Source organism: Eptesicus fuscus, chromosome 8, assembly GCF_027574615.1.
Source record: "Eptesicus fuscus isolate TK198812 chromosome 8, DD_ASM_mEF_20220401, whole genome shotgun sequence".
Lineage (NCBI taxonomy): Eukaryota > Metazoa > Chordata > Mammalia > Chiroptera > Vespertilionidae > Eptesicus > Eptesicus fuscus.
The window spans coordinates 76,153,708-76,166,331 of record NC_072480.1 but is presented as its reverse complement, the minus strand read 5'-3'; the positions used below and the strand labels follow the sequence as shown (position 1 = coordinate 76,166,331).

The 12,624-nt window shown below is 53.8% G+C and overlaps 1 protein-coding gene across 1 annotated transcript in view; it reads left to right on the top strand.

Moving 5' to 3' along the window:
* The first annotated feature begins 2,585 nt into the window (after positions 1 to 2,585).
* RASA3 (RAS p21 protein activator 3) overlaps positions 2,586 to 12,624 on the top strand; it is a 115,930-nt gene continuing 105,891 nt past the window's right edge. Inside the window, exon 1 of the mRNA XM_008143904.3 lies at positions 2,586 to 2,729. Coding sequence (XP_008142126.1) covers positions 2,675 to 2,729 — 55 coding nt within the window. The 5' untranslated portion in view covers positions 2,586 to 2,674. The remainder of the gene's footprint in view (positions 2,730 to 12,624) is intronic.

Genomic DNA, 12,624 nt, shown 5'->3' with positions numbered 1-12,624 from the left:
TCAGTGGGTTCTGGGGATGAGAACTGGCTATGTCTGGAAATTGGACAAGAGACCGTGACATTATATTGGGGCAACTTTCTTCAGTCTCCTGCTACCTATCGTTGATTTCCTTTGATTGTATACCTTGAACAATATTCCGGTTGGCTGGCTATTTGTCCTGCCCCAGATGCCGTGTTCGGCTGACCATTTCTATAGCTCTTTGCAAGTTCAGGGTGCCCAGGCTGCCACTCCAGTAATTGCTCACTATAGTAATTGCTCCTGCCTTGCTTCTGATGGCTATATTGTTACCACCTTGCCTCTATGATGTCCCTGTCTGAGCATCCTCATTGCTATCAGGGTGCCCAGCGTACCCTGTAACAGCACCGCTACCCCCAGCCCAGCCCTACAGCGGCCAGCCACTGCTGAGGATCTCACCAGCACATTCATCATCACTTTTTGTGAACAGAGTGTCCTCTGGACTTTCCTGGTCAGCGACAGGTTTCCCGATTTTATGGAGTATATTTACTCTCCTGTGCCACTTCTCAGAGCATTTGGATACCTTCCTCTGCTGTGTGCTGTGCCCATTTGGCATTTCCACTTTATTTAGCGTGGGACATCACTTTCTACAAGCTTCCACATGGTGCTTGCCAGGGTGCCAAGTTCTGTACCATGGTTGAATAATCCCATATCAATAAACTCTAACCTGATCTATCTTTATGTTATGCCTCCCCTGGGTCCAACTTTCTCTGGATTTGGCTTTGCATTAACTCTCCAGCTCCCTCTGGCACAGGTTTCATAGACCCTGACGCTCCCGCTCCCTCGTCAGGCCCAGCACTTTTCCAGCTGGGTGATGCAAATGTTGTGGAGGAGTGAGTTGGAGGCAGAACACTGGGGTGTATGTATTGCTTTGCAGAAGCCTCTGTATCATCTTTAAGCATAGAGAGCACTTGCCTTAACAGGGAGAAATGGGACACCTCTCCAGGTCCAGAAGATTCAGAAAATCTGGGGCTCAAGATTTTTGAGTGCATTCATCCAGAGGTTCTTCCCCCAAACCTTAGGGTCTCCCTTCTTCCCAAGCAGGGTCCTGACCTCACTAGAGCAACCTTTCTTGGGTTGAGCATTCAACCTTCTCTCAATCTTCATGATTAAGTCCTGGCTCTGATCCACAGCTTTTTTGTTGTTCTCTGGTTGCAGGAGAGGAGAGTGTCTTTTACATGGTACCAGGAAAGCCCTCTTTCTGTCATATTTTTCTTCAGATTAGTGATTTTTTCTCATTGCCTTGCCCTCAGCAAGAGCAACCTGATCCCATAGTCCAAATAATCACTGCTTCCCCCAACCTCTGCAATGCCTGCGACACTGCACCCACCCTGTGTTTCCAGCTCGCCACTGCTACAGCACTGCAGGGCTGCGGCGCCTCCAGCGATGTGCCAGTGGGAGTCCAGCTCTCAGATTCCCTCGCAGAGGCTGCTCCTAGACACTCCTGGTCCAACTATCTTATGTTCAGTTCCCCTGGAAACAGACTCAGAGGCCGAGATCTGTGTGCAGGATTTTATCAGGAGTGTTCTCAAAAAAGTCCCGGGAGCGTGAGAGGCAAGAAGGATGGGCAGAGAAGCAGCTTAACCACAATCCTCTGAGAGGCTCAGGAGCCGGGGGAGCTATTCAATCATGCAGCTGGAGGCAAAGCTTTGGTCTTAAGAGGGAAGTCTGGGTGGCACAACACAGCACGCACTACAGAAATCTCCCCAGGTCCCAGAGTTAGAGGCAGCAACTCTGAGGTCTGAACCTAGAAGCTGCTTTCCGTAACTCCCAGGTTAAACTGCCAGTAAAACACCGTAAGTGAAGGTCTTAAGAGGATAAACTCAAGCAGATGATTGAGGGTAGTTAGGGTAAAGAATGGTCCTTAATGCTTTAAACACATACTCAAGCATTTTTTTTTTAAGGCAGTGAGGATAAAGCAGTGAAAAGAACAGACCCCTCTCTTCATTAAGCTGTTATACTGGTATATGCAGGTTGTGTGTGTGTGTGTGTGTGTGTGTGTGTGTGTGTGTGTCTGTCTGTGTGGTATAGGCCCCCATGAAGATAAAAGAGAGGAGGGAAGTGGAGAGGAAGTCAGGAGGGCACCTTGAGACAGAGAAGCAAACGAAGTGAGGGGGGGACCCTGCAGATGCCTGAGGCAGAGAGCAGACAGTAGTGCTTTGCCCGTTCCCCCCGCCTCCCCTAGTAGCCCGGTTCTCGCCGCGCGCCTTCCCACCCCCCCAATCTCCGTCTGGTGCCCTCCCCCGCCCCCCTGCGGCCTCCCCGCTATCCTCTTAGGTCCCTTCCCCCGCCCCTCCTGCGGCCTCCCGCTGTACCCTTCTCCGTGTCCCCCTCTGTTCCCCCCATTCCCCGTCCCCTAGCCACCACCACCCGCTCCCGGTCCCTCGGGAATCCCACCGCTGAAACTGACCCCGCCCCTCCCCTGGACTCAGCCAATGGGCAGTTGGGGTCGCGCTGTGGGTGGAGCCGTCACGTCCTCGCCCCTCGGCCGGCCCTCGGCCAATGGGGAGCTGGGTAGGACCGATGGGCGGGCGCGTGGGTGGGGCCGGGAGGCCGGGGCGCCCCCGACCCGGCGGGCGCTGGGTAGGGCGCAGAGCCGGGACTGTGCGGCCGCTCGGCTCGGCTATTCGGCGGGGCTCCGCGCGCGAATCCGACCAGCATGGCGGTGGAAGAAGAGGGACTCCGGGTCTTCCAGAGCGTGAAGATCAAGATCGGTGAGCGTCCGGGAGCCCGCGGGGGGCAGCGGGGTCTTCGCGGGTCTCGCGGTCGGCGCCCCCCTCGTCCCCGATCCGCTCCTGGAGATGGGCGCTCCCCCGAGGCCCCCTCCTCACCCCCCGGGGACTGCTGGTCCGCGAACCGCGCCCCTCCCACCTCGTGGGCACCAGCGGTCAGTTGGCTGTGCCCCCTCCACCTCCTCCAGGACGGCCGGTCCGCCAGCCGCGGCCCCCTCCCCACCTCTCCCGGAGGACGGTGACTGGGCCGAGCCAGGCCCGGCGGCTTCGGGGAACTCAGCTCCCCGAGCCCCCCCTGCGCCGCCCCAAGTCCCTGGAGGTGCAGTGCCGGGGGTGGGGTCGCCTGTACCGAGGGGGTGGTGCGCTGTAGGACGCGGGTCCGTTCCCTCTAAGAGTGTGTGCCTGTGTGTGTGCTTGTGTGTGCTTAAATGCGTGCGCGCGTGTGGGGACTCTGGATGCGTGCATTTCAGGTGTCAAATCCACCCATCTCAGGGTTCAGCATCTCCTCAGCTGCTGCACCCAGAAACTTCCTTTTCTGTGAACGTGTTAGCTCTTCCTCATCTACCCCCAGAGGCAAGGGGCCGGGTTGGGCTGTTGGCTGGTGCCTGTGTGTGCACACCTCTGCGTGGGTGTGTGTTTTTGTGTGCACATGTGTCTGTGTGCACACATCTGTGTCGGTGACTGCGTGTTCGTGTGCGCATATGTCTGCCTGTGAATGTGGAGCAATCTCTGGCCCAGGGCTCCCTCAGGGCAGGGAGCCACCCCTCCCCCACCTTCCATTGAGAACTGGCGGAGGGAGCTGTTGGCCAGGCCCTGTCACCCAGGAGGATTCTGCCTTTCTCACTGGACTCAAGAACTGGGGGAGGGAAATGACATGCAGGTTCTGGAGTGGGCTGGAGGGCTATATCTGGATTTCCTGGGTTTATCTGGCGAGATTTTTTTTTTTCTAGTTCTGTTTTATCTTGGGAGGGTGATGTGCAAGTCATCCACCCCCCACCCCTACCCCCCAAAAAAACAACACAGAAAACAGCAATAACAACAACCAAGATCTATGCCTGGAATTATGGTTAGACATTAATGCCGTAAATGTGCCGGGTGAGAGGACAGTTCATGTTGGAGAGGGCTTCTGAGGACCCAGAGTGTCATCATGCTCAGGGTCCTTCTTGCCTACTGACCTCCCTGCCCCTGGGAGTGCTCCGCATTCCCATTTATTCCCCCGTGAAAAAGGGCCACTGGGAACCGAGCCAGGCACCTAGTGACTGCTGAAGTGTCAGTTGTTGATGACATTTGATGCTGCCTGAAGGAATTCCAGCTACCCCAAATCAGCATGTTGTTTCCTGTCTGCTTTATTTTGGTTTATGGATCACTGCTGAGACGCTGTTGGTTTTTGGCTCAGAAGCACTGCAGATAGCATGTGGCAGCACTTCAGCCCGGGGAGTCCGCCTGGAGAGGGCTGCTCTTGTTTACTTGGTTGAAGTCTGCTACCCTCTCACACGGAGAGATTCAACACTGACCCCCACTCAAAGTGGGGGCAGGGGAAAGTGCCTCTGTTAGGGTTCTCTCCACCAAGAGCCCTCACACATTGCCTGGGTCCAGTGAGTTTCCTGGTGGACCCCCGAGGATTTGAGGTGCTTCCTTGGAAAATTGGGGGCGGGGGGGGGGCCGCGGAGGGGAGAAAGTGGCATTGGAGTGTGGCGGTGGGGCATGTGCCAAGTTCTGGGTGCAGCAGACAGGAATGGGCCTGGGGACTGTGTGGTCCAGGCCCAGCACAGCAAGCCAGCCTCAGACTCTGCTCAAGGAGAGTTCTGGAATGGCGCTTTATTCAGTAGAGAGCACTGATTTCTTTCCAGGATGGCATAGTGCGTGAAGCAAGAGGCCGAGGAGACACTCAGAGGTCCAGGGGAGGCAGCCCCGCTGCCTGCCAAGTGCACACTCCTGGGAGGGTTCTGGACCCCAGCAGGAGGGGCCTGGTGTGGACGAAGGGGGTTAGATGACACTGTTTGGTTAGGTGGTCTCCCTTGTGTGCTGCACTTTAAACAAGCGAGAGAAACACCCAGCTCAGCTGAGGATCAGTGCAGTGACTGGAATATCTGCCATCTCTGACCCACATGGGGAATGGGTATTGTTAGAGCCTTTGGATCCCCCACCCCCATGTTTGGGAGCTATAGCAGTGAGGTAGAAACGCCTGTGCAGCAGCCATCATCCAACTCCCTGCACATGATTCCAGCTCAGAGAAGCCCCCGTTTCCTCTCTTTCTTGAGGAGGGTCCTTGCCTATAGTGCTGGGATACAGGAGGGTGACATCCGTGTCTCACCTTTGTAGCTGGGGGCATGCAGAGAGTTAGGACCTACACACAGAACAGGCAGGGCCTCCTCCTGTGTCTGGGCACAGACATGGATGAGGCTGTGCGGCTGAGTTAGAGCCTGGGCTGGGCTGGGCAGGGCTGGGCTGGGCTGGACTGGAGACCCGGAAGGTGAAGTGTGGGTGGGCTGGTTTGGGGCAGAGTCTTCTTTAACTTGTGGGAAAGCCGTTAGGAGAGCAGGATGATGATGATCCCGAGGTGGGTGGTGTGCTGATTTCTTTCCCTCGTCCTCTATTTGTGGCCAGTCTCGGCTCTGACTTGCCTGCATGATGAGGGACACTGGAGTGGATTTGGAGGAGGGGCAGCTGTGCATGAGACACCGCACACACCGTCACATGCATGCCGGCCTCTCCTTCTTTGGAGAGACACTGGCCGAGCTGTCCATTCATCTCTGAGCCTTGTTTCCAGGCTAGCTGGCTGCATGCCCGTGTCTGCTGTTGGCTCGCTAGATGACCCGGGGCAAGTGTCCTCCCCTTTCATAGCCTTATTTTTCCATTTGCAAAATGCAGGCTCTTATTGTCTACTGCATCCGGTGGGAGCTTACAAGACGGCGTTGTGCCTGCCTGCCTCACTCCCAGAAAAAGACAAAATGAAAAATTCTCCCTAAAGTTATGCCAGTAAGAGCAATATCACTACTGTTGCTAAGAAAAAAGGCAGAACACTTTGGAGGGGATGAAGAGGTGTTTTTTTTGTTTTGTTTGTTTTTTTAGGTGTAAGAGCTTTGGCCTTGATTCCTTAAATCGTTTTTGGAAAGTGTGATGGCAACTTGGTCTTGTTGAAAGGCTAAAATTGGGGGAAATGGAACAAGTTTCTTTTTCCCTCTTCCCCTTTCTTTCTCCTTCCACCTTTTGCAAATGAGATAATACGTAAGAAAGTACCAAATAAAAGTGAGATGTTTTTATTGTAACTATTTTGAGTCCTTCTCCTGAACCTGTTGTTTTCCCCATGTACCGGTAAGTCTTGCAGTGTTATCTTGGATAGCTCTCCAGGACACTTAAAAATCTTAAACACTGCCTGTCTTTGGTGCCGGTTGTTAACTGTTTTTACACCAGCGTCTCTTGTCTCGTAAACTGGACGCACTTCCTATGAGCTGACTGCTTTGAGGAAGTGTGTTCTGACTTTCCATGAGTCAGGACTTCAGCGCTGGAAGGGAAGCCGCTAGATTTCTAGGCGCTGATTGGGGAGGAACCCGCAGGGAGATCACTTCTGCTTGGGACCCAGTGCTCCTTTCGTTAAGCATTGCTCGATAGCCTCACTTCCCAGGCATATGTTCCTTTTCCATCATAGTTACTACTCATTTTGGAGTGTCATCGTATCTTGATAAACGTGTTCACTTAAGAGCCACATACAGAGGTGTTTCTCTCAAGCCCCCGAAAGTAAAAAAGCAGAGCCTTGCACTTCGGAGTGAGGAAAGCCCGCCTGCTCCGTCAATGGTTTTCCTTCTCCGTCTGAGGGTGCCGATTGGATCTGTTCGGTGCGTTAACGGCTGTGTCCCATGGGAGGCTGAGCTCCGCCTGGTTCCTTGGGGCAGGCCTTCCTCTGACCCTGAGTCTCCCCTCCTTCTCCTTGGACCCGGTGCAGCCGCTCCTCTTGTGCTCACTGGGCTCCGAGCAAGCTCTCTTGTTCCTTCTCCATAAGATCAGGGCTTGTCCGCCAGGAAGGGCGATGGCAGTCTGGGTCCCGCACAAGCACATCGGAACTGACCGTTCCTCCCATTCAGCAAAACGTGGCCCCGCTTGCGGGCCTGCCCCAGCCTCTGCCTTCCCTCCGCCGAGTGGCAAACATTATCCCACCAGGAGCAGGGGGTCCCTCAGGCAGGGCAGGGCGCTGAGTGAGAGGAGCACAGGGAACCGTGGCGAGGGTCCCTAGTCTGCGCCTCCCTTGGCCGTTCAGCTGTGAGGAGGGGAGATGGCGCAAAGCCTCAGGCCACAGGGGCTGGGACCTGTAGGTGCGCTCCGCTGAGTGTGATACGTAACCCGATTTCCTCCATGGGAAGCAGTGGTGTGACCCTCACAGGGGCCTATAAGGATCAGATGCGGTGGTGGGCCTGCTTACTAAGTTAAAACAGTTACTGTTCGTCGTAGTGGCTTCACAGGGCTGAAAAAAATGGTGTTCTTTTAGAGAAAACCTTTTGTGAATTTAAGGGAGTGATGTCAGTGACAGTAGTGTGTGTGTGTGTGTGTGTGTGTGTGTGTGTGTGTGTGTGTGTGTGTGTGAGACAGTGTAAAAAGAGGCCGTGCTGGCCACACGTGGTTCTTGGCATCAGGGATTTTATATTCTCTTGAGCTTTTTTGATGCTAAAATTAACCTGGATATTCTATTAACCGAGATCAGCTAGCTGCCTGTGCTATTTTTAACCCCTAAGGACTAATGTGCAGAAGGGGACTGTGCCTGGGGAGCAGCTGGGCCCAGGGCCAAGGGTGATTTCAGCCTGTGGCTCCAGGTTTTGCCTGGGAAGGGGGTGGGTTTTCTGTGCATGCGTGTCGGGGTGGAGAGGGATGCAGACTTCAAGTGTCTAGCTTGTGTGTGTTGTCTCACTGTAATTTAAATTCTCACAACTCCAGGACACTCGCTTCGAGGAAGGGGGACTTCTAGGACTTAAATAACTTGCCCAAAGTCACCCAGCCTGTAAGAGCGGAACTGGGATTTGAACCCACTTTTGTGTTGTGTCAACGTTCTTGTTCTCCTCACCACTGAATACTCTCTGTCTTTTCTTTGTCCATGATCTTGGATTTGAATGGTGGTGGTGGTGGTGGTGGTGGTTGGGGGTGGGGATAGTGAAGGGCTGGGAAACTTTGCTCCAAGTCCTGGCCCGGTTGCTCTGAGCCTCTGACCAGGGGGCGCCGGGGTAGGAGTCCAAGAGGAGAGAAATTGTGAAGATGCCATCTTGAACAGAATGCAGAAATCCAGAGATGGTTCTTCGAGAAGGCCCCCTGGCAACCCATACACCCCCGGGCACGTTAGGAAAAGGTATTGACTGGGCAGGTGAGCTTGAGGCAGCCTTGTAGATGGATCACCTGGCTGCAATATAGCATTTGGTAGAAAACGTTTGCATTTGCTTCTCTGAAGCTAATGAGGCATCTGAGTGTATAAACACTCCCACTTCCTGAAGGTACTCGGGGAGTGAGAACACTGGTGCAGCATGTCTTAGTCTTGAGACGAGCACATGTTTAGAAAGGAGATGGATGTATTCGCTGAAACAACCAGAAGTGGTAGCTGCTAAGGCCTGAGATGCGAGGTTTGCAAGTCGCACTTAAGTGAGTGAAGACGGTCGGGCTCCTGTGTGCACAGGTGGAGCTTGCAGGCTGCTGTGGCGACCAGAGCCCCTGGGAGCCATCGCTGGAGCGGTGGAGGGTGTAGCTAACCACAAAGACTGAGTCACAGCTATGTTTTTTTCACTAATTCTGTGTCTTCAGACAAATCCAAGTTCTCTCTGCCTCAGTTTCTTTGTGAAAGTGGAGAGTAAGACCTTTTGGGGGAGCTTAATGAGTTTGTGATACTTCCGCTGCTCTGCTCTTTATGGACAGGTGCTACTAGTGTGATTGGAAGCTCCAGTGTGAAGCTCTTTGTTATGTTCATCTTGCAGCAAATCAGAGTTCCCACTAAACAGATAGCACAGCTGCACTTTGTGCTCGATAGCAGGTGGGCGAGGGCAGACACCAGGGGAAAGCAGCCTTGAACCTACCATGAAGAGTTTGGAGAAGGAGGGAGTCATTGTGTGACATAGAGCTGGGCAGTGGACGCAGCTTTGGGGGACAGCAGTGGCTGGCTGGAGCGGCCAGTGAGGCGTGTGGATAGGCCCCTGGCCTCTGAGTGGATAGAGTGGGGCACGCAGATGGGCCTTGTGGGGACTTGCATGTCGAGTCCCGCAGATGCTGGTCACTCCTGGAGAGTTCAAGGTGAGAGAGCAGATGTAAGATCATGGCGTTGGCAGGGTCGAGTGGGGGAGGCGAGGGCAGTGAGGGCGCATCCTCACTGGTTGTCTAGTTTTCTGCATCCTGATGTCAGGGTGGGGGTCTATACTCAGCAAAGGAGAGGAGGAGCTCACAGCATGATGGAATGTTCTAACTTTGACTGGTTAGGTAGAGATGTACGGGAATGTTCATGGCAGCAGCACTATCGTCAGGGTTAAATGAACAAATAGCAAAAGTGAAAACAAAGTATATGCCAGTTGGAAGGGTGCTGCCACAGCGTGGAATATTATGCAGCTTTCAGAGGAATGAGTTAGAGCCAGGCCAGGCCACATGACATGCAGGAAGTTCCATGGGGTATGACTAGAAAGAAAAGCAAAATACGGCAAGTCTATCTCAGACCATCCCCTTAAAGAGCAGCAAAAGCCAGGTAACATGTGCAGACGTGGAAATAAAGACCTGCGCAAGCCCGTCAGTCGGACTCCCTGTGGTGGGGAGTGTGGAAAGGCTTCGGAAGGAAGAGGGAAGCAAGTAAGAAATCAAAGGTCTGTTTTGAAAAAGCAAGGGCATGACTCTCATGCACGGATGTGAAATTTTGTATCTAGATAGGTCAATGGAGAGTTTAAAAACACAACCACTTTCAAAATGGATAGAGCAACGTTCTGGAGAGGAACCAAGGCCCAGAAGAGAAAACGATTTACCTGAATTATAGAAGGCTCGCTCTGTGCAGGGAAAGTGTGGGAGAGACGGGAGCAGGGCTGCCGCCGGAGTCCAGAAATGAGTGAATTGCAAGCTGGAGCACACTGGAGGCTGCTGGAGCGGAGGGGCCAGGATTGGCTCGTGAGAGGGGCCTCGGACCAGGGGCCTCGGACCAGCTCCAACACACCGAGCGCGTTTGGCGCTCCAGCTGCCGTGTTCAGAGAACTCGGACACGGGTGAAAGGGAACTTAAAGTCACGTCATCCGCAGCAGATGACCCGGTGCTTTTCTTTAAGTGTGAGGCAGCTTCCAAAATGAACAGTTAACGCATTCAAACTTTGGTATAAATGCAAGTCCCGTGATCATCCTTAGAAATAAGGAGATGAGTGTCTCCCAGTTCTTGGCTCCTCCGCTCTCTCCGTGGGCTGGAACCCAGGAAGTGGTTCTCGCGTGTGGGAACCTACCCAGGGATCAGAGTGTCTGGGGAGCTTTTGGTTGGAGTGTGTGTGTGTGTGTTTTTTAATCCCTGCTGGAAATGATGGATCGTCAAGATGACCGTGGGATCAGAGATAGTGATTCCTCGCTCTCTGAGTGTCTGCAAATGCTAGGCCTGTTTCTGCATGCAGGGCTGGATTCCCCAGGGCCGCAGCTCCCTCCCTCCTGAAATTTGGCATTGTTAGTTTCAGTTTTCGAGGAAGTTGGAGCCCCGCATTGGGGACAGTTAGCCTCCCGGGATAAGCCTGTGGTTGGTAAATGCTGCATCTCAACATGTAAAACATGTTGTTCCGGTCACCGTCTCCTCGGAGGGCTGCGGGGAGGCTGGGAGCCACGCTCAGGACATCGGGACCTTTTGTAGACACAGAGCACAGCGCCCTTCACTCCGAGTCAGCGGAGGAATGCGTTTTCCTCTCACATTGCTTCTGTTCCTGTTCCCTGAAAACCTCCCAAATGCAGAGAATTGTTCTATCTTGGCCCCCAGTTGCCAACAGGATAAAACCCAAAGGCCAAGTCCTCCCGTCGGGCGGCGGTGCTCTCCTAACCAGGTGACTGCATCCCCCTGCGCACCGGACGCCGCAGTGCCAGGGCTTCCCGCTGAGCAGCCGAGTGCACCGGGACCAGGACCAAGTCACCAGGCCTTTCCTGAGAACCCTCTTCCCCTGTGCCCGCCTCTGGGACAGACAGGATTCTGGGATTGGGCTCCGGCTTCTGGCTTCTTGGGGACACTGGACAGAGTTAAGGGTGCTAATTACTCGTGTATCTCTTTCGGGAGCCTTGTTGTTGGACTCGGAGTTTTGTAAGGCGCCACACGGGTCCAGTTAGGTGTGATCTGTGTGCGGGCCACCTGAGTCAGGGCCAGCTTCTCCTTCCTTGTCATTGTAAAAAGCCACACAGAGTAACCTCCAGCGATCCTCACACAGCCGAGCCCGTGAGATGGTTGAGGATGCTACACCTGCCCCCAAATCTTCTCTTTAGCTTTGTTTTGTGTTGTTGTTTTCCCTTTCGAGGAAAAAGATTTCATTTTCTTTTCAGCCCTTGTAGTTTCTCCTTTTGGTTCTAAATCCATTCCTGGGAGTTGCCAGAACAGCCGGGTTGTTTGATTTTGTGTACGCTGTCCATTTTCACAGACCAGGCCTGGCTCCGGGAGCCACGGACCTGCCCGGTGATGCAAAGACGGCTCCTGTAGGACGTTGTGCTGATTCTGTGCAGGGAGGCTCCCAAGGTCACACGGCAAGCGAGTTTATGACTGCCTAAGTTGCCCTGTGATGAACTTGCAATTACCCAGGTGCTTCTGTGGTTAGAAGGGCACAGCCTGTTGGGTGTGTATCAAATCACTTCCTCACACAGATAGCTGACTTCCCACCCGAGGCCGCCGCCTCCTCAGTGCATCTTCAGATGAGCATTTACGGGACTCACTGAGCAGAGCAACACTTTCTCATGAACCTGAGGTCCTCGAAAGGCCATGACAGCTGGGGGCTTACAGCCTGCTGACCCACTTCCCAGCTGAGTGTCTTGAGTTGCCCGAAATGCCTGAGCCACTTCTGAGACTTTCAGATGGAGGCCCTGTGGCAAGGGAGGGCAGGGGGGAGGCGGGTGGAGTGAGGCAGTTAAACTTGGGCATACAGGAGGGGGGTTCAGCCCCAGGTCTCCAAACCTCTGGGCATCTGCTTATGTTGGCCCAGCTAAATTGGGGCTTTCCAAGGCTCGGGTCAGACTGTGGTACAGAGCTATCAGCAGAGATCCAGGAATAAGAACTGTTCCGGAAACTCCATCAGCGTGCAGACCCCAGGGGACCTGACCAAGCTGGCTTCTTGTTAGATGTCTGCGTAGGATGCTGTGATGGCCTGGCTTTCCCATGGCCTTTGGGATGGGGGCTGGGGTGGGGAATTCCAGATTGCTGGGGACTGGGCTGGCAAGCTGAGCCTTTTCCGGAGGCCATGCTGGCCTGTCGGGTAGCCATAAATGGTTTTTAACTTAGGATCCAACAATTGGGTATTTTATCTACTTCATAGGGGTGAGTTTCAAGTGTGGTAAATTCTGCTTATATCATGCTCACATGGAAAACACACACCACACTCCCTAAGCCCTGACCAACTTCTGGACATAAACACAGAAGCTTATGGGCACAACACACGGGCACATGTGCACACACATGCAACTATGTGTACATATAAACATGTGACACAGATAAACATGTATATACAACACACACACACGGACACACACACACACACATACACACCACACACACAGGCTCTGGGGTCTGTTTCAGGGGTAGAGGTACATAGTGCTGTGTGCCCAATGTGGTGGTGGGATGGAGGTATAAGGAAGGCTCACAGCAGCTTCTACGGACTGTTTCCCGGTAGCCAAGATCCATGGCACCAGGGAACCGGCCTTGTGTGCCGGAG